The sequence below is a fragment of the Streptopelia decaocto genome, assembly GCF_964273445.1.
Source record: "Streptopelia decaocto genome assembly, chromosome: 5".
Classification (NCBI taxonomy): Eukaryota; Metazoa; Chordata; class Aves; order Columbiformes; family Columbidae; genus Streptopelia; species Streptopelia decaocto.
Window position 1 is genome coordinate 8,080,744 of NC_138659.1, and position 27,347 is coordinate 8,108,090.

The window sequence follows — 27,347 nt, forward strand, 5'->3', positions numbered from 1 at the left end:
AAAGACTACCTATGCCTGGTTAAATATATACTTGTGTGGTACTTATTTCCAAGTGCAAGTCTTTGCCTCTTTGCCCAACCATGTAATTTTGGGGCTTATTTGTCACCTGTCACTAAAACCACTGACATGAACCAGCCATGCAAACATGACATAATTGCATGCCTGGTTCCTAATCTACTTCTGGAATTAGCCAAAGAAACATGCACCTGTTTTTAGTTTTTGTTTACTAGTTGAAAATTAAGTCTGTGAAGTGATAATTCCTACCCTGGTAGAAATAGCTAAGCAACCTTCTGAAGTTACTGACAGCTCAGCAGTTATTTAAATTATCACTTCTGCTGCTTTAGTTTCTTTTTATATTAGACAAAGTTTGTTAACTTGATTCAGAGGACATAATTGTCACCTGCATTTGATCTGAAAACAGGGCTGTTACACCCACAGCTCAGTTTTAATCTAATGCTCAGCTCTTCCTTTACTACTTTACTTTCTTTTACTTGGAAAGGTGTCTGAAAAAGAAACAAAACCAAAAAAACAACAGCATCTACATCCACACAAACTATGCAAAAGCACAGTCCACTGCTTTCACCCAAAGGAACAAACAAAGAACAGCATAAAAGAAATTTATTAAGATACCACTATTTATACAAGTTACTCATGCTAGAAAAAAGCATAAATGATACATGTAAACATCTGTTTACAGAATACTTGTTTTCCTTGTAAAGGTGCAAATGATCTTCATATGTAAACACAAGAATAGCGATCTTTAGGGGAAAAGGGGCTTTTAAAAAAGTTTTAATGACCCATTTATTACTGTAGTGTAATTGTTACTATATCCAAGCACATTAAAATGCTGAGTTACATGAATCAAAGTGTGAAGTCAATGAACTTAAGATGTCAGCACTGCCTTTTTCATCTCAAGAATTTGCAGTCCGCTTGCTCTTTTATAATCAGATTTAGTAAGGTTCAAAGTTGTATCAGGTGCAAAAGGTCATTCTAGATAGAAATTACAGTAAAAACATATTGAAACCTTTGAGTCTAGAGTTGTTCTTTCCTCTCCCCCTACCCCTGGGTGTCTCCACAGTTACTGAAACATGACAGTTACTCACAGTGCCAAACAGTCCCTCCCCTCCAAACTCTTGAATCAGCCTTATACCTTTCTCTCCTCTACACACACAGAAGCAAAGTGCATAAAAAGATCACTAAAAGGGAAGGTACCATCTCGTCACAGTCAGCATTTCACAAGAGGAATTCTAAAGACACAGACAAGAGGGCAGCTGAGGTGATGCTGGTCAAAGCTTTGTTGAGCAGGGGCTGACTGCGGGTCTGCCGATCAAGCAAGAACCTGAGGAGCTTTGATTTAGACTAGTCAGAATTAACAGAGGATACCTGCGTCCCCTCTTCAGACAAGAACTGATATCTAGCAGGCAACGTGAAAGAAAGGTTTTTTGAAGTAAGCAACAACTAGTTGTTTCTAGGTTGATACACGGGGGAAGGAAGAGATGGAAGCTGAACTTTTGTACCATACACTTGAATCATTTGAAATCCTTTTCACTCTCACCCTTTTTGGGGCACCTCACTGATTCAGTCGATAGATGAGAGTTCCAGTTCTACTTCTTGCCTCCAGCAAGACTGAAAAGATATTCAGGGCACCCAACCTGTACTCTGAGAGACCCTAAAACATACCACAAGGGTTGGAACCACAACAGCTGGCAGGACATACCACTGCCCTACCCACCAACTTGTCAAAACTCACATCGCACATGCACATATACATATATATAAAATACATATATATGTGCACACATACATACGTATATAAAAAGCTGGAATTATCGCTGTGAGCAATACAAAGAAAATACATGATACAAATTAAATGAAAAAATAAATATACTCTGCGCACAGAAAAGCTCCTGTGCAAAGGTGGCACCTTGCAGGTCAAGTACTTTTTAGAAGCTCTCCGTAAATAAGGCAAAAGCAATGTTTTCTGTATCTCTTTCCTCTTTCGCCACATCCACTGCTCACACAGCTGGAAGAAAAGCAGGAAACCCTCCTCCTTGCCAGACTCCCAGTATAGAACGTGGTCTCTACGTCAGCATCGTTTATGCTACAGTAATTTTTACAGTTTGGTTTATTCAAAAAATGTCAACTATTTAGAAAAAATACGGACATAAGCCACACTTCTACTTTTGTCCAGTGGTTCCCTGGAGTCTGACAACGTGGTCTCTCATTGGGCACACTCTCACAGAAGTCATTTTTATAATTCCATAGAAAGAGTCACCGGCAAAGAGTTACACTGGGTCTAGACCGTTCATACCGCAGCTGCAAAGAGGTCCAGTGTCAACAAGTCTCTTCAGTTTCTCTAGGAATGAGAACCAGGGGGGTCTCCCTCCCTCTTGATGCTTACCATATATGAGATTCACAGTGTGTCATTTTGATAACACCTACTCCTCCTCCCAGCCGCCGATAGTTCATCCCACCATACAACCTGCAAATACAAGGTTTCAGTGGTCACGCTGGTCCAGCTCCTTCACGTATCTACTAGAGGGAAGACAGAACCAGCCCTTGTAAGCACAGTTACCCCCTTGATAACCTTTGGGTAGGGCGGACCGTGACAAGTTAGTTGGGTAGCAGTTGTTTTACATACTTCCAAGGTAAACAGCTGTACTTGCTCATGCATTTCTCTCCCAAAACAGAAATTGCTTCTTGTAAAGGTGCAAATGATCTTCATATGTTAACACAATAATATAAACTTTTAGGGGAAAAGGGGCTTTTAAAAAGTTTTAATCACCCATTTATTACTGTAGTGTAATTGTTACTATATCCACACAGCAGTTTTCTGTTACTTGACTAATCACTTGCTTTCTCCCTGTCTGGTAACGTGTGAGATAGAGAGGAACTTTGAGGGCTGTAGATGACCTTGGGTAACACAAGAGCAAGACCGGGTTTGCTACTTACAAGTCAACTTGTTTCTTTCATATTTCTAATACTCTGAATTCGGATGACCCAACCTAGATGTAACACATCCCAAGCACCATCTGCTTCTCCAACATACGTTACTTTAACAGTGCCTGCATTTCATATGGAAACCTAATCCTATAGACTCCAGCATCCTACTCACTTGAGCTGCATATTCCCCCCTGTGCCACTGAAGTCTGCTGGCAAAAAAACAGGAGAAGTTCTTCAGATAGCTCCTACCAATGCAATTTGTTAAACCCAAATTGTGTCAGAAGCATTTCTCAGGCTACAAAAATAAAAACATACTTCATAGAGCAAGAAGTACAGCAAACAAAAGAAAGACCACAAATGATGGTCAGCTATGTTGAATTCAGTGGGAGAAAAAAAACCTTCAAGCTAGTACCTTGAACAACCTCCTAATGAACAACCTCCTGGGTGAATGCTCACCCAGGCAGTAACTCCTAATTCTAGACATCTTATTATTGTTGCTGCCAGTGGAAGTAGTAGCCAGAACCATTCAGCTGTGGAATGTGAAACACGTACTACTCTCTACTCAACTGGTTTTCTCAGCAGTTCAAAAGGTATTCGCTATAGCTCAAACAAGGGGAAGTTCCTCCACTGCTTCTTATGATGGCTTATCTCAGCAGGAAAGGGTTAATCTACTAGTAATACTAGGCTGGAAGAAATAAGGAGATTAGTTCATTTCTATTCCCCACCCCTGAAAGACTACAAAAGCAGGAAGAATAGAGACAGGAGCCCGACATTCTATACTAGTAAGATCTGGGAATAAATATACAGGCAATTCCTTTCAAGTATAGTTATGACTAGAAAAAAAAATTGCAAAATAGCCTTTCTGCTCAGTGTGCATTTTTTGATTTGCAACTTCCTATTATTTCGCTCAGCCTGTAAATCAGATAAAATTCTTCTAATTGCTGTCTTGCCATTTTAAAGGGGAAGAACATTGTATGCCCAAAGTGTTCCGTTCCAGCTCCTCCAAAATTATCTCAAAATCAGAGCCTCAGCTTGAAAGCAAGAAATGTGTAGGCCAAATTCTGCATCATGACTGTGAGCTCCTTCTAAGGGCAAGCTTAGTTTTATGGGGAAGCAGAAGAGACTCAGCCCCAAATAAACAGAATGGTTATATCTCTCTGAATGTGGTCCATTTTTGCTGCATTCAAAAGTGGCACCTAAATCCAAACTAGGTTTTGGTATGACCTTTTGCTTGCTACCCAACAAACCTGCTAAATCCCTTATATTCTCTGGTCCTCAATAACCTACCTATACACCATTTTCCTACCTGTAAAAGATGCAATGAGACTTTATTCATTAAGTGCTGCTCAGATCTATTGGTATACTCGGATGGTAAAAACTATGCAAAACTTGCTCCCATTTTACTTAAAATTGAGTCAAAGGCTGGAATTTAAGCAGAAATCTGCAAGTGGCAGCAGCTACAGCTGGACATCCCTATTTGATTGTTTCACAAACTTAACACTTACCTCCATGTGTTAGCATCTGGATCAAACACCTCAATGGTCTTCAAGTATGTTGTGCCATCAAAGCCTCCCACTGCCATCAGCTGCCCATTCACCACTGCGAGGCCAACCTGCAAAGCAACCATCACACATAGTAGCTATTTAGCTGGGATGTCCTGAAAAGAAGAGTTAAAATCAAAATATTAATAAAAGGATTTAATAACCATGTTTGGTGAAGGGCAATCTGTAGTACAGGTCTTTTTTTGAGGAAAAAGGACAAACAAATAGCTTAAAAATAACAATACATCAAAATATAGACTGTCAAATCAAAAGCAGAAGGTTCCCCTTAATACAATCTACAAGAATTAGAACTACTTGCATGGTAATAGATACGTGAAAACCTAAGCCTTTGTCAGCCAAAATTTACTGTGTTCTGAATTGAAATTCTTGACAAAGTATGACACACACACATCAGAATATCAACCAGCCTACAGCCTGGAACACTTGCTTAAACTAGAAACACATGTAAGCCCTTAGCCTGCTCCTCTCGGACTAGGGCTTGGACCATCTGTAAACACCTTGGCCTCCGGTCTTTCTATTTTGTCTTTCTGCTGAAGCACAAAACAAAAAATCCCTGAAATCTCCAACAGTTCTGTGGTTCAGGAAGATCACTGCCAGTGAAAAAAATCTCGTGGCATAACAGAAAAAAAAAAAAAATACAAGATCATAATGTAAAATAGTCCTTGTTTTGGCTTTGAGGAAGGTAGAAAGAACTCAGGACGGCTGCAGATACAGATGCATCTGTTTAGCAGTTTCTACAGAAAGCAAACATAGAAGCAGCTCAAAAAAGTCAATGCCTAATCAGTAACTAAAAAGGAGTGTTGGACAGCGTACAATATGCTTTGAGGACAGAAAAAAATATGTATTCTCTGCCTCCAAAACCAGTGGTTGCTCAAATTGATTCATGCTTGCCTCACCAGACATTGAAATACTAACATAGAATTAATCCACTCTTTACAATATAATCCAGTATCCAATGATAAATATTCATAACATTTCATCTGTCCAAACACCATGACTACTTAAAACACTGTGTTAATCTTTTGTTCACATGTCTACAGGGAGCAGTTGACGAGAACATGCTGTCACTCCCCATACTCACAGGATTCAGTGAAGAGAGGCGACATACTAAGTGAAAGCCTAGAAACCCTGTTCCCACTAGAAACCCTGTTCCCACACAGATCTCAAGGCAATTGAAAGAACTGGCTGGAAGTTTGTATCTAAACACATGCTTGCCCAGTTTCCCAGCTTTTTCTTCTGGGCAAGTAGGTATGTTCACATCCTAATTCATCCAAAGTGGGCTGCAGGATGAGACTCGGGTACTGATTTTGATAGTGTTCTCTAACAGTACGTCACAGCAGGTATGGCTACTTCAGCAAGTAAAAACCTGGAGAACTCCTCTGTTTCAGGCCTAAGCAGTTTACTCCATATAAAGGACTAAAACTATTAAAAAAGACCTTCAAATGACTCCCATTTCCCCATTCTCAGACACGTTAAATAACTGTCTAGCACATGACACAACCACTACTTCATTCTCTAGTCTTGCTAAAGAGCTTTGACTTTTTGCAAACCTCTCCCCTCACTGAAGAGAGGTGAAGGTACAGAGACAGCAAGAGAAAAACCCCACAAGACGACACTCCACCCTGTGCTCTCACCACGTGATTACGTGTAGGATACGCAAGCAGATCAAGGCAAACTCACTCCGCTCCGGCGGGACGTCATGGCCACGACAGGAGACCACTGGTTGGTTCGAGGGTTGTATCTCTCAGCGCTACTGAGCTCTGTTGTATCATCTCTGCCTCCCACAGCATATATCATGTCTTGGTACACCGCACAGCCCAGGTGCTTCCTCCTTGTCCCCATGGGTGCAATCGTGTGCCAGCGGTTCTCCTGGGGGTTGTAGCGTTCCACTGCAGAGGAAACGACACATCTTTAGGCAACGGGGTGGGCAGGCAGTGGGGCTTAGCACTTTTGAACCTGCATCCAAAGTACTGCTCAATCCGTAAAGACACTGCCGTTTCCATACACCAAAAATATGATGAACCAGTTTCTCTCTCACACTAAAGCTTTTCTTCTACGGAAGGCTTGCTGTTCTCTCTCAAGTCCTACAATGTCAATCACATTCAGCATCTTCACTTAAGAGTGAGCTGGCAATGCTACAAACTGACCTGCATTACCGTCTTGCAGTAGTTTTACCTTTGGCACTTTTCTTCCTACAGCAGAAAAGGGCTACTGCAGGAAAAAAAAGATGCGCTTGCAACTGTTATGCAAATGATCAAAGTATTTTATTCAGGACATGCTGCCAAATGCAGCACCAAGAAAGAAAAAAACCTACATGCAACCAGGTAATAGGGGCTCACAAGCCTAGAGAGTGAATTATTGTATGGTAAAAACCACATTCAAAGCAGAAAAAAAACCCACAGCAAACTGATGACTAATTCGTTCAACAGCCTTCTAGGGACACTAAGGACAAACAAGACAATGACAAGTGCTGACTACAATGAGTGACAGCAAAGGACATACCAGTATTGAGAGGAGAAGTCCCATCAGAGCCTCCCACTGCATAAAGGAAGCCCCCTAGCACAGCCACTGCAACTCCCAGGCGCCTGGTGCTCATGGAAGCCACACGAGTCCATTTGTTTTCTTTGGGATCATATCTGGCAAAAGAACAAATACCAAAGTTTAGTGAAGTGTTGACATCTTCAAGGAGGCAGGAAGACTGACCTTCTCTCCAAATAAAAATCCCCATAAATGGTGCAGTACTTACCTCCTCTCCAGCTCACCTGCATCAACTGCACCTTCTAAGAGACCCTCTTCTTCCTATGCCCCACATTTTATTATTTTTTTTTTAATAAAAAAGTACCTTTCCACAATGTTGAGACATGAGACACCATCCTGGCCACCCACAGCATAGAGGTAGCCCCCAAGAACTGCTACTCCAACACTGGTCCTGCAGGTGCTTGTGGGGGCCACATCACTGCTCCACTGATTGGTCTTTGGATCATACCTAGAAAAACACACCAAACACCACAAATTACCTGTCTAGGTAGGCTTCAGATTCTCTCATGCTTGGGAGAAACTCCCAAGCAGCAAAACTCGCTGATCTTGAGCTTAAACAACAACACAGCTACCTGTAAGTTGCATAAAACCCCAGAAGTGATATAACACATGCAACACGTTATTCCAGGGATGTTTAAACTGCAGCTTGAGATGATTCAAACTGAAGATCAAAGGTTCGAGTTCATAAGAGAGCAGGTTACCAGGGACTGGCTGACATGTGGTGACTCGCACCAATGCAAAGAGCAGCAGCCAGAGTTACTCTGCTGGATGTTCTCTGCAGGTCACACAAGAACTCAGACAGCGCAGGGACCTCCGCTTCCAGGTAAGAGACGAAGGAACCAGATGGACTTGGGAAACCAGAAACAGGGAAATATGGTGCATAGGAGAAAAGTGCAGGACATGGGAGATGTAAGGCTAAGGTTATGATTTGGGAAGATGGGGCTATGCAAGGAGATATATGGGAAAAAGAGGAGGCTCAAAAAGGAAAGATATATTTGCATAGCTCACTGGATTTTTTACAGGGCTGAGATGTAGAGTACTAAGAGTGCTCAAGTCATGTGGCTTTTAGGCCTGGGGATTGCCAGCTGCCAGAAACAGCAAACTTGGTAAAGTTTATTTGACTTAAGTTTTCCACGAGTCTAAAACCGACCTATTTTCTTTCTTCTGTCTTAGTGCCAAGGTTCCTTAATTCTCTAGTTACTGCTTCACAATAAAATTCTAGGGTCTTTCCCTCAACATCTAAGAAACGCTTAGTGTAACCTCACCCTCCTCAACGATGCTAAAAAAACAAACCAGCAACTACAAAGGTTAACCAGGATCATCACTCCTCCCCTCAATTATACCCAGACCCATTTCTTATATATGTCTTCCTTATACCAAAGGCTATGTCTTGTCTCATTAAGCTGGGCATAACATGACACAAGCTTTTATGCATGAAGTCCTAGTTCAGCAGTAAACCAACACCAATTTTGAAGGGGTATGCAAGGGAGGAGGAAATGTAGATAATATGTAACATAAATTTCAGGTTTTCAGCAGAACAAGAACACAGGTGGCAAAATGAACTAATTTTTAAGAAGCAGCACCCAGGCTTAAAAATTCAGAGTTAATATTTTGCATGTTGGGCTTATGCAGACCTACCTTTCTACACTGTTAAGGTAAGAGGAACCATCATGGCCTCCCACAGCATAGAGGAGATCATCCAGAACACTGACTCCAACACCACAGCGTCTTTTGCTCATGGAAGCCACCATCCGCCACTCGTTGGTTTGAGGGTCGTAGCGCTCGACACTGGAAATTGCATCCCCGCTACACCAGCCCCCCACTGTAGGAACCAAACACAAGAAACAGCATCACAATAACGCACTGACCTCACGTACTGTTTGCACGCCTGGTACAAATAATCCCTCTGGACTTTGTCAGCCTTAATCCCACAGCCCCATCTCTGAGTTACTTATTCTGAGGATTATAATTAGAAGAGAGAATGTGATTTTCAAGAGGATTAACATAAGTTTGGAAGTACTGTGGCATTCAGAGCAGCAAAGTAGTCACACAAGTAAGAAAGCGTAAGTTAACTCAAATATATAAGTATTAATGCACAGGTCACTTCAGAAATACGCTGTGAAGACTGGTCTTACAGGAACACTAAAAACCCAGCTTGAGTCTCCTGAGCTCAGCCAGCAGGAGCTACACATACCTGCAAAGAGCACTTCTCCACAGCGGATGGGTTTGCGTGGTCTAGTTCTTGGTCCTTGCATCAGCGGCCGCTCTTGGGGCAACAGCAGATAGTTTTTAGCTTCATCCACTAGATCCCTGTGCGAGACAGGAAGATATTCATCCCCAAAGTTCACCAACAGTATCAGAAGGTATAAATCAAAACCGATGGCAAGAGCAGTCAGCACTAGTCGTGCACTTCAGATATTCAAAAATCACTTAAGTGCATGAATAGCTCTAGTTAAAATGTGCACTGTCACCTAAATACTCATCAGTTGTTTACAAGCCATGTACACAGTGACAGCAGTAGACCAGTATCAATATTTGGCCAGAGTTAACAACATATTGCTTGCTATAAAGACTGATTAAAAAACATACGACAAGATTTGTCAGGCTTACAGTGCAGAACAGACAAACCCAGCCTGCCTCAAGCTAAAGCTTATCAGTTGTTTTCCCTAGGAACGAAACAGGAGTTGAAAAGCACACAAATACATAACACACACACACATGACCAATAGATGGAGATAGTACCCTTGTGATGAATATTTTCTCCATCAGCTCTGGCCAGCTCACACTGTCCATCCATTCATGACTTGCCACCTGGACTAATCCTAATATTCCAAACCCTTGAATAAAACAAAAAGAAAAAAAACGTCCTCCTTCCCTCTAGAAATGTGGAATTTCCCCAGTACGAATCCTTATTCAGGAATAGATCAGCTTAGCCTATCCCCTGAACATTTTACATCAAGCACAAGAAAAACTGCGTGCTTTGTAGATGATACAGAACACCATAGAACCAGAAAAGTGAGACTCATTGCATAAGAGGAGGAAACTAGAGTTTCCCTGCACTAGCATTGTGGAAAATAGCAGAATCTAATCCCAGAGTCCAATTCGGTTATCATCAAAGTGCAGACTTTTACATAAAAATCTACTTTAAGTCCTAATGAGATCACAAATACCATGCAAGTGGAAAGTTGTAATGAAAGGCCATGACTAGAGAACCAAAAGGTTGAAATGGAAAATACACTGAAGGGTATTTTACCAACAGTCAAACTGCATGCTCGAAGTTTGCTGTTTCACTGAAAACCTGAAAGAACAAAACACTTCAAGGGCACACTACTGGCTATTATGCAAATAGAAAACACTCTCTTGCATCTCTTCTCCTCCCAGTTGCGAAAGAGGAAATTGAGATATCACCCATTTATCACTGACAAAGCAGCACAGTTTGAGAGAACAGATGCAAACACAACGAAATGCAATCCTGTAAATCAGTGAGGAGATTTACCGGCATTCCTCATCGCTCTTAATAAGTGGGTCAGAACCCACTGTACCCACAAGAAACTTGGGACTCAGCAGCGGTAGACGGACATGCTGCAGGACCTAAAACACAAAACAGAACACAGATGGTAAACCACAAATACCCAGAGATGCAAGAAACCAAATGGAAAACAATAGTGGCTAACAAATTTTAATAGAGTTAATAATTCCTCTGGCAAACATGCACAGTCATTTACACATTCAAAGCCTGGCATTTTAGTTAAATGCAGCTCATCTTACAGCACCTTTGCCTTTTCACTGTACCAATTTAGATATCCAGCAGACAATCAGTCTTTGAAAGGGGACAATCCACTGGATCTATTAATAGCTGATAACAAGGTCACAGTTGAAAATCATTAGAAAATTACAGATGTCAATACATCTGCCTGATACACTACTTTAGTTCGAAGTTTTATCAACCATTTAGTGGTATTGTGCAGTAAATGAACAATAGCAAATAACATGCCTTTCACGATGGTTCAGAATTTAGAGGTATAGACAGAGAAGTGCAAAGAGGGAAACAGTTACAAGAGCTCTAAGAGCTACCTTGAGAACAGCAGGTTTTTCTGGTTTGTTTATTTAAAACAATTTTCAAAAGCTTTCCACTAAGTAAAGCTGCATTTAACGTCTATTTCCAAAGCAGAAACACTGAGGCAGGCAGACTCTCACCTCTTTTGATCAGAAAGCCTGAGACTTCAGAGGCTTTCCAGCTGACAGCTTTGTCAGAATGGGTACTTCTCTGCGAAATGGCTTGCCTTAGATGAAGCATCGTATTTCAACAAAACCATTCTGACAAGCTCCAGTATAAGATCGTGAGGGCTGATGCATAAATCAAACAGCAGAGCTTAACGATACACTGCAAACGAAGACAAGCTTTTTCTTACCCATTATTTTTATTTATACAACACTCAAAGCAATGCAGGCAGGTTTGTCTGGACAGAATACTGGAGTGATCTAGTTTGGCAAGTCCTACCTGGAAGCAATTTAACAAAGCCCCTATTGAAGGCTCTAGTGACTGCACCTTTGAGCTGAGACAAAAGGAAAGTGCAAGCCACCTATCCAAGGTGGAAGTCAGAGAACTAATGTGGCTTTGCATGTGTTCAGAACAGTGATGCTGTTGTGGCACCACCGTATCAGCCCTCCTTACTTTTCTGCTGGATAAAGCGGTTTTGAATGTTTCTGAGCTCAAGATTACCTGCGGCAGCTGGGGTCTTCTCTCCTGAATGCTGTATTTCACCCAGGCCATCACCGCGTTGAACACCTGCTCTTCGCTACGAACGTTTAACTCGTCACTGGATATGATGTCTATGAGCTGGTTGGCAGGGAGCAGCATGAACTCCTCGCTCTCCATTACCTGGTTAATTGAAAAGAGAAAAGAAAATAAAGGAAATAAGGAGAGTGGCCGAAGCACCAGAGCCATTCGCCACTCCAGCCCTTCAGGAGATACAGCCCATTTGAATTCAGAGTCTAAAGGACTGATCCAATAAAGTGCCCAATACCCACCAGTTTCGACATCAACACACGTGAAGGGTTTGCTGCACAGAGCAGAATGCCGTCCCTAGCAACACAACAAAGACACTTTTACGTGGGGGTGCAAGTGAAAGGGTATTTCACACAAAGTTGTTTTGTGGGACACTGTTAAAGGATTAAACCACAGAACACACTGATCAGGTTTCAAAATTGAGGAAAAACAAAGCCCTTCTTTAAAATCACTCTCCTTGTCTGCCACGTCTAATATATAAAGCAGAAATAAAAATGTTGCATAGGTGATAAAGACATGACTGAAAAGCTGAATCTTGAAGAGAGAGGCTCTAATCTCAAGAAATCCAAAACAGCACAAAAATAAGAGTCCCAGAAACAAGTTACCAGAGGCCTTGTAGAGGACATAGGAAGTCTTCCTTAATGCCAATTTGTGGCAGAACAGGCAATATTTCAGGAGAGGTAGATGGACTCATTTGATCCTGCCTCTTGTTTGCCCTAAATATATATACATAGAGTATGCACAGGTCTAGTTGCACTTAAGAGGGAATCAGAGCCTCGCCAAGGCACCAAGGACTGATGTCTCGTTAAATTCAAGCCACTGACAATGTGCAAACATGTTCATTCCTTTGGTTCCCCATGATAGGGACTGAATTTCTCAGGAGGCTTTAGCTGCCGCTGAAGGATGGTTCGCACCACATGTGTCAGTCTGCGACTGCCCAGAGAGGTTCCAGACCTCACACACAACCACGTCTTCTGCAGCAATACCGCGTGGACAGGAAAGACGCACGAATAGAAATAAATACAACTGCAAAAATTATTTGATAATTGTCGGCTCAGCTTCCCTACGAGCATTCCCAGTCCGCAGCCAGTAATCTCCGAGAGGTTCAGTGACAGAAAATAACTGAATATGGCCTTGTCCTTATCATCTGCAACCGCATTAGAATTCCAGGACTTATTTTAAGATTTGCAGCATAAACAAAAGAAAAATGCATTATTTGACACAATCATCTCAACAGCAGTTGGCTGTGCAGTCCTTTTACCTAAAGAAACTAATTAAGAGCACTGAATGAATATACAGAAATTGCAAAGTAGTGACAACAGCAAATATAGTTAAAAGGAACACGAGAGACAGTGAGATTGGTTACCAGACTTTGGTCTAGGTTGCCCACACATCTCTTCAAGCCTTAGAAAAAGAATGGGGTTGGCCATTAAAGATCTTTATCAGTATTCTTCCATAGTCTCCCTCTGCTATACAAGGTCTAGCTTATGTCTAAACTTTACCCTGACAGTTTTAAGGGCAGCCTCAGACTCTGAAAACAGAGGTGCTGGAAACTGAGGAGTTGAGGATGGTCACCTAGACTCCCCCTTCCACCCGCAGAAAACCCAGTTGCATCGATGGCCTCGTAAAACTCAAAGTACTGGAAGCACTCCAGCAAACCAGGTTATTACTACTGTGCAACTTCTTAGTTTACATAGTAAAACAAATAATTATTTGAAATGCTTTGGCTTATTTTGGCTTAATTATCAGGACACTAATAATTATCTGACTAATATTAATGGTCTATTTGACTGACTTGCTGACTCAACAAGAATTGGACGGGCTCCATTTCCTCTGCAGTTTTCAAGTGCATTACTGCTTTTACAAACAGATAGCATAAATGTCAGAGTATACAATATGGAGCGCAATTTCTGTCTGTTGATAGAAAGTACAAGTTGTTCAACCTTAAGTATATTTTTTTCCCCTTCACACAGATGTCAGAGACCAAACAAAAAAATATGGAGGACGTTCCTGTACAGCAGAGTTGTTAATAGAAACATTTCACATTACATGCACAAGATTCACTGGGGGTTTTAGGCAACAAATTGAATTGAGGGGAACAGAAAACTTGGAAAAACATTTTACCAAGAAGTTAATGATGTCATGCAGCAATACGCATAAAAATTAATAGAACTAGAGGTTAGCACAGCAGAGGACATGAAGCAATTCAGACTGCATTCAAAGTAACTGCATGGGTTGGCTCAGCGCCTGGTGCTTAATATTTCACATTGCCACTCAGGAAATTCCCACCTCGCATTTCTTTTTGCCAGCTTGGAGGAACAATGACCATACGGTCTCTGCTGAGAAAGGCACATTTTTATCAGTTCTCGGCCTCCACTGTGGAGGATGATGAAGCAGCCAAGTCACTGGCTTCCATCAGGGATTACCAATCCACTTTCCAGACAGAAAACAACAGCAGAACAGAATACAAACCCAACAAGCAGCACCATTAAAACTGTTTGCAGAGAAACAGTGGAAGCAAAATGAATGATCATTGAAGATGAAGAGCTGCAAAACTCCCACGGAACTGAAAAGGGACACCAAAACCTGTCCAGGCCAAATAGTGCTCTCATCTAAGCAACTGTTTTCCAGAGGCCATGATTCAGTTAAGCCAACTATAATTTGCAGCATCTTTGAGGAGGAGGGTGTTTTCTCAAGTCCAAAATTTTTGCCTTTCTGAGCTTTCCCAGGGATAAGGAAGAAAGCAAGCTGTCTTCAAGGCACTGCAAAAGAGCTTCACAGAAGGCAGCTCTTAACAGCCAGCTGCGTGTATTAATGTGAAAACAACTTAAAATTGTTATGCTGTTAAAAAGTTATTTAGAGGCTTGTAAGCATGTCCTACTTCTGTAATAACAAGGAGAGCACAGATTTAACCATTAAAATGACCAAGCATTGAAAACAACCAACCATCTGGTTACCATCCTGCTCCCCGAAATCCTATTTTATAGTCTTTATGGTTAGGAAAGATGTATTTAATTGCAACTTTTAGAGTAAACTGATGTCACATATCTATAGTTAGATACCAAATATTGTCTCTAATGTGTCTAACAGTCAAGTTCAATTGTGCTTGCTTCTGCTCATAATTTTCTTAAGTACTACCTGACTGAAATTAATACAATTCCAAACTGCTTCCTGCAGGGAAAAAACGTTGGCAAGCTGCAATCAATCACAGCACTTACACACTGCCGCTTCTCTGGGGAAACTAAATTAGCACCAGGACTCGATAACTAGTTACTCCCTCTGGAAAGGATCTACCTGTGAAGTGGGTGGAAAGAAGAGATTTGTCCACAGCAGGCTACCCATTCCAAGGGACAGAAAAATGCAGTTTTTGGAAAAGGCAAGAGATTATCAGGGGAAGAGGCTTTCATGCTGAGCACACTCCTAGCGTAGCTGCTTACAAAACATGCACAAATGCTTGCCCCTCCAACCATAGCTCTGGAAAGACACCATTGAATGTTGGGCTCTTTTCTGCATCTGAGTTGTAATAGTTAAGTAAAGACCCACTCTTCTCATATTGTTCACAGAATCCTAACTTCTTATGCTGATCCTTCCCTGAACCAGTTGCTGACAATTTTTTCCCTAAATAATCAGCTAGGCAGAATTAACAAAGGAAGAGAGTCTTGAGTTTATAAAGGTCAGCTATGAAATTACACTTTTGAATTACTTTCAAACAACTTCTGCTGAATAATGGATCCAAAATCCTAGTTCTGCTACAGCAAGGGAGCTGAAGACTCCACTGAGGCAGCTGTATGCTCCCCCATACGCCCACTTTCCCAATCCCTAAACTCAACATCAATTTTTTTTGTTCTATTAATGTATTGTCCTCACTTTAACACATATCTCCCCTCCAACCATGTAGAATTTCTGAAAGTGCAGTGGAATGTCACACCATGTCAGATACAACACCAAACTCCAACTACACCTGCAACCCTGCCTTCCATATAGCACTTGTAATACAACTCTAAGAGAGGAAATTCTGTGGATCATATACAGCTGTGGATGTATACGCTGTGGATCATATAGAAATCACGAGTGCAACACAGTCCTGCAAGTACCTCTTCCCTCCTTCTTCCAGAACTAACATCTGCCACTCACGGCTATTAGGGCACACAGCAGGATTTGGAAAGAAGCACAAAACAAGAGCTGCCCAGGCTCTCGCAGGACACCACATGTTTTACACCACAACTCCAGCACATCAGCTTCTTACCTCCTGGAAGTTGTGCTGTGTGAACTTGTCAGCGATCCTCAGCAGCTCCCGGCACGAGTGAGTGTCAGCAAAAGCTCGGATGCCCAGGCAATTGGAAGGGTCCAACTGTCTCTTAAGGAACTCGCAGCAGGCCTCCTGGATCTCGGCCAGCTGGAGAAGGCAAGCAGCTGGCAACAAGGTCTGGACATTCCCCTCTTCCACGGTGATCTGAGAGGTGTACGCAAAGTCAATCAGCAGCTCCATGGCCCTTTCGTCGATGTCTCTGATGACGACTTCTGTCTGCCGGCTCTCTGCCAGCTCCCCGGTGAACATGGCTCGGAAGTAAGGGCTGCAGGCCGACAGAATCACCCTGTGGGCGTAGATCTTCTTCGCGCCGACTACTAGGACCACATCGCATAACTCCCGGTGCTTCCGGAGAAGATTGATGACTTCTAAAGTCTGTCGAGGGTGCTTGTCGGAGATGTAGGGCATGCGAGCAGGCTGTGGCACGCCTTCTGGCAGTTTGTTGGGATCTCCAAGTGTGCAACGGCTGGTCACGTCCATTCCGGTCTCTCCTGGTCGAGTGCTGGTACACCTGCAGTGGAGGAAGCCATAAGACAGGACCATTGTCAACTAATCTACCACCAACTGTCAGCCAAAGCTCTACGGCTCGCACTGATTAACGAGCACGAAAACCAGCAGTGTCCGTAGCTTTGTGCTGGAACGTGGAAACAAGCACGTGATCCCATGAGAGTGGAATCCGTCTCAAATCAAAGTGCACCTAGGAGTAAACAAATGCCAGTTTGCAACAGGCTTATATTTATACCTATTTTTATATGCTTTCCATGACACAGCCCTGTAATATCCAACTACACATACATATTTAACTGAACCTCATAATAGCCTTGTGCAGTAGAGAAGCATTATGCCCATTTCATAGAGAATGACTCAAAGCAGAAGATTAGCTGACCTGCCCATTGTCACTTGAGTTTTCTTTGACAGAACTGGAGATGGATTCCCACCGCAAAGAATCCCACCTGCATGATTTAACCAAACTCCCCTGTTCTTCTACCTACATTTTTGATAGGGTCGCTCATCACTGTGATATCTGACCATACTAAACTGTCACAGCCCATCATAGTAACTTAAAATGGCCTGCAGCCTACCACAACTATCTTTCAGGTTCACAGAATATCCATTCAATCATCATGTCTTCAGATATTTTTGAATTATAGAAGCTTCTGACTCAATCCCCCTTCCCCAGCACATTTCAACAGAAGGTTAATCTTCCCCAAGAATGACAGACTAAGAACTGCAGAAGGCAATTGGGAATATCAGAACAATCAGGAAAAAGTCAGAACAAAGTATCCGCAACTATCAGCCTACCAAAAAAAGGAAGGACATAAAGTCAAAATGGTAACTTTAGAGATGAGGAACCACTTAAGAATATATAAACCAAGTTTCTGGCACAGAGTAGGAAAAACATTCTCCCCTCCCAGCTCCACATGCAATGTTCTAGCTACCCGATATCCTTCTTTACAAAAGTTCAGGTACCTTTTCTTTGTCCCTCACATCCCTGAGCAGATGTCAGCTCTACCACAGTTTAAGTGCAATATCCATCTGCACAGCAGCACAACAATGCTGACAGATTACACTTTGCACCATATATACTAACTGGAGAGAAGAGGAATGCAGTATTGCCCCGAGCCCTTCTGCAGCTCTGCTGGGATGAACCAGGATGACACAGTTCATACTTCACTTTGCAGATACATCTGCCTACAGCCCAGGTTTTACCATCATGTTATGACCGAAATCTGTGCTAAACAAGAAGAACTAAATCCAACTCTATTTTCAGCAATCAGACTTAATAAGCAGATCAGTGCACACATAACTGAGATGCCATTTTGCATGTTTGGAGCATATCTGAAGTTCTGCCACATATCATATGAACAATTATTAAAAAGACCCATCAGCAGCAGTGACACATCAATTTCTACAAAAATAAAGAAAATATAGGAAACTATTGCCTATTCCCACTTCAAAGGAAAGCCATCACTTACACCAATTAAAGCATACTGAGCAAAATATCAGAATACTGATGGTTATGAATTATCCAGCAAGTGCACTTGCCATTGGAGATGTACTGGAAGACCCAATACATCTTATTCATTACAAGCTTCACTGGTGCACTGGCATTTGTGAACTGTCACCACCTCACTTTGTTCCCACTAAGAGTTAAAAAGAAATCTATGTTTGCTTTGCCATTGCTCAATGTACTTTGCAGCATGCTTGACGGAATTAGAAAAATAACTCACATCTTTTCCTCTCATTATTATGTCAAATGCACTTTCTAACCACAGGGAAACCAGACTCTTTGCAGCAGCTCAAATTATTCACTTGCATCTTCGCCTGTTTTCCCATTCCCCACACACCCTCTCCTTGATCACCACATTCCGATGTTTCAGACCATTACGTCTTCCTCCTATCTTAGTTGCACAGATCCAGCTGGGTCTCCCCTCTGGGTTTTGCTGCTTCTTCAAGTTCAGCCTCTGCACCTTAAATGCCTCGTTTTTTTAATCCCCACTCCATCTTTTTTATATCCATGACCATTCTCCTCCTCTGACACCTCTGACAAATCCTTCTGCTGTTCCACTGCCTCTTGCTCGCCTCCACCCACTCTTGTCCCTCACAACCCAAATTCACCTGGTGGGGTTTGACAACCATTTCCAAAGTTCCTCATGAATAACGCAGCTAAACTCTCCCTCACAGCAGCATACGCCAACTAAGCTTAATGGTACCCCCACAAAAACCCCAAGAAACCTTGGCTAAAAATCAGTTTACCTAATTGGCTTACTTAGCAGCTAAGGCCAGAGGGTAACTAATTTAATCCCTCTACCAAGAGATGGAAAAAGGTGGTGACAAAACCCCCCTGTAGAGTCCAGCTCTTGCTAAGCAATCCAAATGGATTTTATTGTGCATCAGGGGTTTCAAGCAATGTCAAACCAATCTTGGGGAGAAAAAAGAAAAAATAAGAGCCCTATTAAGACACATGCTACTGTAATAATTTGGGGCAATTCGTCTTGACCAGGCTGTCAGTCAAATCATCTAAGCACAGAACAAGCATTTTTCAAGTAAAAGCCTGTTTCACATAACTAGAGATTACAAGAGGTGGTCGATGTCCACCACAGCATCTCCTTTTGGAAAGCAGAATCCCTTTGTTATGCCTGTAGGCTTTCCTCAGAGACAACTCACACTAGAAACAGCCCTAAAGCAGATCTCAAAGAGCTTTTTGGACTGGAAGTGGTTCTAATTGAAAAAAGATTAGATTAGATTAGATTAAGGCTATGCTGTCACAAGGAACATAGCGTCTCGTGTCATTCCCACCACCCAAGACTCCGGTGACACACAGCAATGGGGTGGACCAGCTTCTGCCATGTGATTAGTGGCCAGATTTAGGCAACAGTCCTAGTCCTTCCTGGCCAGAACAGGATTCTTCTGCCCAAATGAGACTCGGCTGAACACATCTTTAAATTAAGGAAGGAGTCTGGTTAGTGAGACCTGGAGGCATTCCTGCATTGTTCCCATCAGCATCCATCTGAGTACCTGCATTGTATCCAACCTCCTTCCTCCAGGAGAGAAAGTGCTGCTTAACGATTAAAGAACATTGAATGGATGGGAAAAAGAGTAATAATCAAATTAGCACTCCTGATTCATCCATAACTTATCTCTGGTAAAGGCAGAACCTAGTGATCAATGGGCTTGGGAATTTCCATACTGGATCAAACCAGATGCTTGATGTTAAGCACTGTGGGTTGCTGCTATACACAGGCACAGAAGTGTGAATTAAAAGGACACCGTCTGATGGCATGTGCCTCCACGAGGATAATAATTTAACCGCATTATGTGTGCATTATGCATATATATGCATAGAGAATGAAATGATGAGTCAGTAGCTTAGAGTTGTGAAAGACAGAAGGCAGCACTTGATTCTCACATGGCAGACTGGCTGCCTCCCCCCGACACAGCCAAAGCCAAGAGCTGCTCCTGAATACTCAGGGTGATTAAGAAGGGTTGAGGACTGGAAAAGAAATGTGTCTGCAAGGATAAAAGATTCACACTCAGCTATGCAGATATTCTGGGATTAGCTTCCATCAAAATGCAGGGCTGGGGAAATCAGCAAATACAATGGGATTAAGAAAGGGCTGACAAAGGATCAGTTTTTGTAGCACGCTGCTGAAAAGCACAAACGGGAACACTGGCAGTCTGCAACACTGTCAGCTCAATAAATTGGTTGCTCTGCCTCCATTTTATTCAGCTATGCCAGTTCTCAAAAGTTTATTCATTAACACAGGCATCTATGCGACATCCATCCTTACAGAAAACCAAACCTAATAATACATATCTAAGAAAAATACTCTCATACTGTCATAGAGTTCCTTACCTTTCAAGTCAGAGTGGCCTGCATTTTTTTTTTGTTGAAGATAATTTATGTTTTAGCATGAGACTACATGCAAGCTTTACCACAGTTCAGCAGAAAACAGGCTGACTTCAGCCCTATGAAACCGAAGTCTCAGGCTTAAAATACTGACTGAAATCCAAAATCACACACTGCTCTACTGAATTTCAGTAGCAATGGATTTTAGTAGCAAATGGAGATAAACCAAACCTGTAGCAATTGCTGTCAACATGTCATTTGAATTTAATGCATACACAAAGAAAATATTTCCTATACTCATTCTAGAACTGCTAGAACAATGACCTTTTACTTGGCTCAGCAAAGGGCAATACCTTCAGCAACAGAAGCGACCACCACAACACTGCCGACCAAGTAAATTATTAAAATGCTTTATTGCAGCAATCAATACTCTAGGAACTAGTTAGCTAAAAGTCTGATTATTAGTAAAAATACCACCAACTCCTTTTCTTACCTAGATAGCAAGGTTTAGCTACGCATTCTCAAGGAGGCTGAGTTATGCAAACAAGCAGATAAACCTGACTGCAGTATTATTTTACATTACTCAAAACAAGAACAGCAAGGATCTGCTGTATATGTTCTGATTTACACTGTTTAGTTTGATTTTCACTTACAAAGCCGAGAAAACTCAGTTTCAGAAAGAATGAGGCTGTCCACATGCAGAACAATGAGGTCATGATGGGTCTCCCAAACCCTTCCTAAGCCTTCTGCAGTTTGTCTTGGGCAAGAGCTCTGTGCAAACAACTGGTTACCTTCCTGAGGGTGTGTGAGAGCCCAAGCACAGCACCCAGGGTCCAGCTGCCCGTGCTCCAGCCAGCTCTGATACCATACCGCTGTAACCGGGGACCAGGCTGCCACCAAACAGCTGGGTGAGAAGAAACCAGGGGAACCTCCCTTTCTTGGGAGCTACTCAAGCCCTTGTGCCTGGCCCATATGATATGTACCTGCCCACAGACCCCACTGACACCGACCTGCCTCCCGGTTTAACCTCAGCCCTTCCTCATCACCACAGACTTGCCTGACGAGCACAGGACTCTTGGCTGACCCTGCTCATCAGCTCTGCTCTGCTCTCCTTGCTCGACCACTGGAGAGGTCCCTTCTGCCTTGCTTCCACCTTCAGCTAAACCATGTTGTCTTGCTGTTGCCTGACAGCAAGAAATGGACAGCAGGATGACCATGAGCCAGCACTGTGCCCTTGTGGCCAGGGGTACTTGGGGTGGATTAGAAGGGGGGTGGTCAGTAGGTCGAGAGAGGTTCTCCTTCCTCTCTACTCTGCCCTGGTGAGACCACATCTGGAATATTGTGTCCAGTTCTGGGCCCCTCAGTTCCAGAATGACAGGGAACTGCTGGAGAGAGTCCAGCGCAGGGCAACAAAGATGATGAAGGGAGTGGAGCATCTCCCGTGTGAGGAAAGACTGAGGGAGCTGGAGCTCTTTAGTTTGGAGAAGAGGAGACTGAGGGGCGACCTCATTAATGTTTACAGATATATAAAGGGTGAGTGTCACAAGGATGGAGCCAGGCTCCAATGGTAGGACAAGGGGTAATGGGTTCAAACTGGAACACAAGAGGTTCCACTTAAATTTGAGAAGAAACTTCTTCTCAGTGAGGGTGACAGACACTGGACCAGGCTGACCAGGGAGGTTGTGGAGTCTCCTACTCTGGAGACACTCAAAACCCGCCTGGACACCTTCCTGTGTAACCTCATCTGGGTGTTCCTGCTCCAGCAGGGGGACTGGACTGGATGAGCTTTCGAGGTCCCTTCCAAGCCCTGACATTCTGTGATTCTGTGAAATAAAGAGCCTGCCCCAACTACCACTTCATTTCTAATGCAAGATAAATCCTCTTTGAACATCAACACATTTTCTCTACTATCATGTTGACAGGAATAGCTGCAATGCCTTCCCTGTTCCAATTGTACTTCCCATCCTCTGAGTGCCGTTCACATTTGATACCAACTCACTGTGTTTACTGAAACAGTACTGACCAATTCTAACTCCCTTCTTCTCGCAGTATCTAACAGGACTCTCACATGTGGTATTAAATGGCTGCAGAGCCCAGAGTAAAAAGATAAAAGCAAGTGCTCCACCATCTGCTTAGCTGGACTTCACAGGAAGATCTGTGAGCCTTAAATCCAATCAGGAACCTTGTATCATTTTCTGCTAAGATACGCAGTAGAATAACAAACAGAAATTTTAACAATCCACACAGAGGCCCTTAAAACATGCAAGCATATTCAAGAACCGACAGTTCTTGACTGTGCTTGTCAGGTTAGACTGCAGCAGTACAATACATTGAGGCAGAGACCAACTGAAAGGTTAACTCAGAAGTAAAGCCACGTAAATATGTCAAACGTGTTATCCATGCTCTACCCTGGCTTGCCAGAGAGGGAGGGAATACAAAATATACTGAAAGATATGGTCTGCATCCATTATCCAAATAAAATTAAAAACCAAAATAAGCCTGAAGTGTCAGGATCAGCACTATAATAAGCCTCTAATTCTTCAGCCCTGTGCTGTTGCCAACCACTATAGCGACTCAGTCTGGGCAGCAGAAAGAACTTCCATGATAGCAAATCCAAGGCAACAAATTCACATAGAAACCTCAGCACTTCAATCCTCTTCCCTCAATGCAATATGTTGAAAACGGCAAAAAAAAATCAATATAGAACCTCAATTTTCCTATTAGGTACACAAAAAAAATAGAGAGAAAACAAGAACACAAGCCAAGTTACATCATACATCATTTTGGAAAAACATTTTGATAAATGGAGGACAATATAAGAACCTGAAAAGCTGTGGTTTTACGTTGGTTAAGATTTAAATAGTCTTCATTGTGGAAGACTAAGACAGAAGAGAGCTCATCTGCTACTTGACCCATCTCGGAGAAAAAAAGAATTCACACAGCTAAGTCACACACAGCTCCTCATTGTCTAAACCACATTTCTTATCTTAGCAAAAATATCAAACAATACACAGCCCCAGTGATGCCCAAACCATGTCCTAAAGTTTACTCATTAGCTTAACTGAAGCAGCACCACAGACTCTTTTTGCTGCACTTGAGGGGTTAATTTAATTAAACAACACAGTGTCACTCTTCTACGGTTTAAATGACTATTTCTTACCTCCTTACACAGAACCCAGGCTACTGGTTTCTGCAAATGCTGTAGCTAGAAATGCTTTACATGTTCATCTCTAGTTAAAATTCCTTGCCTTCTCTTAGGCAACTGTTTACAGAATTATCCATAATAAAGTTTCCCTACATTCAACTTCCTAAAGAGCACAGACAGAACAAGCAATTTGCATGAGTTCTCTTTACTTCATTTAGAGGTGTAGAACTTCAAGAAACTTCACTTCCACACAGGCTGTACCACATACAGAAATGTATCTGCTGTTAGGTTTTGCCATGGGATTGCCATCAGATAATGAAAAGCAACTAGAACTAGCAGACAATCCTGTTTGCCAGCCTGCCATCATGCTGATTCACTGTGACCATTTTTTCTCTATATAACAGATAATGTTTCTGACATAACCACGGCAAGAACTCTCCTGAATTAAACTTCAGCTGCATCTTCAGCTCATTAGAACTGAGGCAGCTGGCATCCATAATTAGAAAAGAAAAATCTCCTTTTCACCCAAGACCTCACTCTATCAAAGGGACTAAACTCCTTTAGTTAAGGGAAAAATAATGGCCTTTAAAAATCAAGTTTAAATTTATTTCCAGGCAGTTTACTTCACACAATTTGAATACCTAAGTAATTAAATACTGAGTTTTAAATATTATAATAAATGGGGGAAGTAGGGAGGGTGTATGGACAATTACGATAACCTGTGTGTCTATTCCTACTAACAGCATATTCATTTAAAGACTTTTGGCCTTGTAAATATTGAATACAAATACATTTAAATAAGGACTAAAGATAAATGCCTCATATTCTAATTCTCTTAGCCAGGCCTTCAAAAAAAACATTATGGTTTAAGCACTTAGGAAACCAACTCACATGATTTATCACATTTGGATAAGAGAAGGGCAATTGTTTTTCATATCTTACCTGCGCATTGGCTTTCCGTCCATGCACCGTGAAGAGAAACCTTCACCCTATGCTTCAAGACCTGATCCAAACAAAAAAATAAAGAAAAGGGTGATATGCTGGAGGAAGAGAACCATCTTTCCTCTCTTCAGTCCAGCTCCAGGACAACAGAACTGACCACATCCAAGTACTAATAAGCCTTCAAGCTCTTATCTGTCTATAAAATTCACAGCCTAGATTAACAATGTCTGGATTGCAGAGAATAAAGCAGAAGAAAATATAATCACCATTAAAAGCAGTTTCACCACAGCTGCATAATGATTCTTTAGGCAAATGAACACACGTATCATAAAGTCAGTAAACAGTCTGCCTCCCTGAATCCTTGAAATTGTTCTACAAAAGAAAAAAGATATCTCAAGTAGCAGGGTGCTCGCTCTCACTCCTTGCTCAGAGCCAAGAGGTATCTCTCTCCCTCATACATTTACCAGAGATTTAAGGCAGGCTGGCACCTATTAAACAGCACAGCGCTGCTCAGCAGCTACACTGCAGAGCCAGAATTTCATATAAGATAAAACTTGTGTCTGGAAATTGAAGATAACTATGTGCCCGAGAGGTAGGAGGGATGCTAACAATGGCACTACGTCTGCACAGATTAATGATGCTGCCTGATGCCCGCTACACTTCCACTCCAAATATTCCTTTTCAGAGAGGAGTAACAGTTGCAAACTTCACAGGCCTTCCACATTCAACCACTAACGTCTAATTCTAATGCAGATTTTACAAGGGCATCACTCATCCCAATTTCATTGTTAATGACTATTCAATTGGGAATAAATTTAATTGATTCATTATTTAAAGCAGTAAGCCTAATGTTTTATCAAGTAGTAAAAGCACAGAAGCGTGTTCTGCTTCCGTATTGGTATTCGGAGACTTCTTCCCATCAAGAAATGGGAAAACAGTGAAACTATAAGAAAAGCAGCAACAGTATAAGACTGAGTAACTCTTAAAACTCTTAAAACAAACAGAAGTAACGTTTAAAATAGAAAACTTAAATTTAGGAAAAATAAAGTCATTTCTGGAAGACTGAGGCTGTCAGATTGGAGCCCTGCATCCAACAATAGGACGACATTTTTGGCACAATTTAAATTAAACTACAAAAATGGCTTTGGCTTTATTTGACTCCGGGAACAAGCACCTTATTTGATAGGCAACATTCTCCAAGTACATTATCACAGAAACACAAACAGAGCAGTTTGCCAGCTAATGAAGAATAAGCTCAGACTTGCTGCCTCCCATAGTTGCAAATTACTCGGTTCATACCTCCCTGCAAACAAACCTCCAGGTTAGGGCATCACATACCAATTTAAATTCGAGCTGTGCGTTCCCAGCCTCTCCCCGATCAGACTTTGCCAGTTCTGCTCCCACCAGTGTCAAGGGGCTTTGGGGACATGCGAGTCCCACGGCATGAACCGGGGGGACACCAGGTGCCCAAGCAGCACCACCACAGCTGCCCCTGTGCCAAAACACCCACAAAAGCCGTTCTGAGCCCTTCGCACATGCTGGGGAACGTGGACGATGCTATTCTTAGACCCCTTGATTGCATCAGATTTAATCCCCTTAAAACCAGCATGAAAAGTCGTCGGAAGAAAAAAATATAATAATAAATAGAAGGGGTTTGGTCTAGAGTCCTGGATTTAACGCTCTCCTCGGCTGACACCACGGTTTTCCCAGCAGAAAGTGGCGCTGTCGCTCCCGCGGGCACAAGCCGGTGTCCGGCCAAGGCTGCCCCGCCGGGACAGGCACCGCTGCCCGCCCGCCCCCTGCCCCGCACGGCCCCGGCCGGCAGCACACGGACACCGGCGGGCACCCGGCCCTCAGGAGGAGACCGTGGCGGCCCGAGGGGCCGGGCACGTTCCCCCAAGCCGCCACCCCCACACCGGCCCCAGGAGCGGAGGGCCCAGCCGCGCTGGGCATCCAGGCAGCGCAGCGCGGCCGGGCCGACACCGCAGCGCCGGCGCCTCCCGGGCTGCAGGGCCCGCAGCCCCGGGAAGCAGCATGGCCCGTGTCGCGGAGACTCACGCCGGGCGCGGGATCCTCCTCCTCCGCCGCAGCCGAGCCGCGCTCCCGCAGCAGCCCCGCCGAGCCGAGCCCACCCCGCCGGGCCCCTCCTCAGCGGCAGGAAGCGGCCCGGCCCCGCGCCCAGGCCCGCCAACCGCCACCGCCGCCAACCGGGCCCAGCCCGCCCCTTCCGCCCCGCCCCGCCTTCCCGCCGCAACAGCAGCGGCGACCAGCGCGCAGCGATCGTGTCCCTGTGCTGGGCACGGGGGAGGCGAAACCTCGAATCCCGGGATCAGCTTTGGGCCCCTCACTGCAAGAAAGCCCTTGAGGTGCTGGAGCGAGTTGAGAGGAGGGAACGGAGCTGGTGAGGGGCTGGAGCACAAGTGTGATGGGAGCGGCTGAGGGACCTGGGGGGTTCAGCTGGAGAACAGGAGCTGAGGGGAGACCTTCTGATCTCTGAACTGCCTGGAAGGAGCTTGAAGCATGGAGAGTTCGGTGTCTTCTACAAAATAACGAATGATAGGATGAGAGAGAATGGCCTCAAGTTTAGATTCCATATTGGGAACAATTTCTTCCCAGAAAGGGCTGTCGGGCATTGGAACAGGCTGCCCAGGGCAGCGGTGAAGTCACCATCCCTGGAGGGGTTTAAAAGACACAGACATGAGGTTCTTAGAAACATGGGTTAGTACCAGTGTGAGCTTAATATTTGAACTCTATGACCTTGAGGGTCT

The 27,347-nt window shown here is 43.2% G+C and overlaps 1 protein-coding gene across 4 annotated transcripts; it reads right to left on the reverse strand.

Moving 5' to 3' along the window:
• Positions 1–601: 601 nt before the first annotated feature.
• Positions 602–26,745, reverse strand: KLHL20 (kelch like family member 20; the record flags this gene model as incomplete). 4 transcript variants are annotated; one of them, XM_082054041.1, is made up of 13 exons in its annotated part: positions 602–990; positions 2,402–2,482; positions 4,449–4,555; positions 6,186–6,394; positions 7,008–7,141; positions 7,348–7,491; positions 8,682–8,865; positions 9,238–9,353; positions 10,540–10,634; positions 11,767–11,925; positions 16,079–16,652; positions 24,580–24,640; positions 26,638–26,745. In XM_082054041.1, coding segments are annotated over 12 exons (1,827 nt in total). In that variant the 3' UTR covers positions 602–989. The 4 variants fall into 4 exon arrangements, with proteins under 4 accessions (XP_081910167.1, XP_081910165.1, XP_081910166.1 ...); XM_082054039.1 differs by having other exon boundaries at positions 602–2,316; XM_082054040.1 differs by having other exon boundaries at positions 602–2,482.
• Between the last annotated feature and the right edge of the window lie 602 nt (positions 26,746–27,347).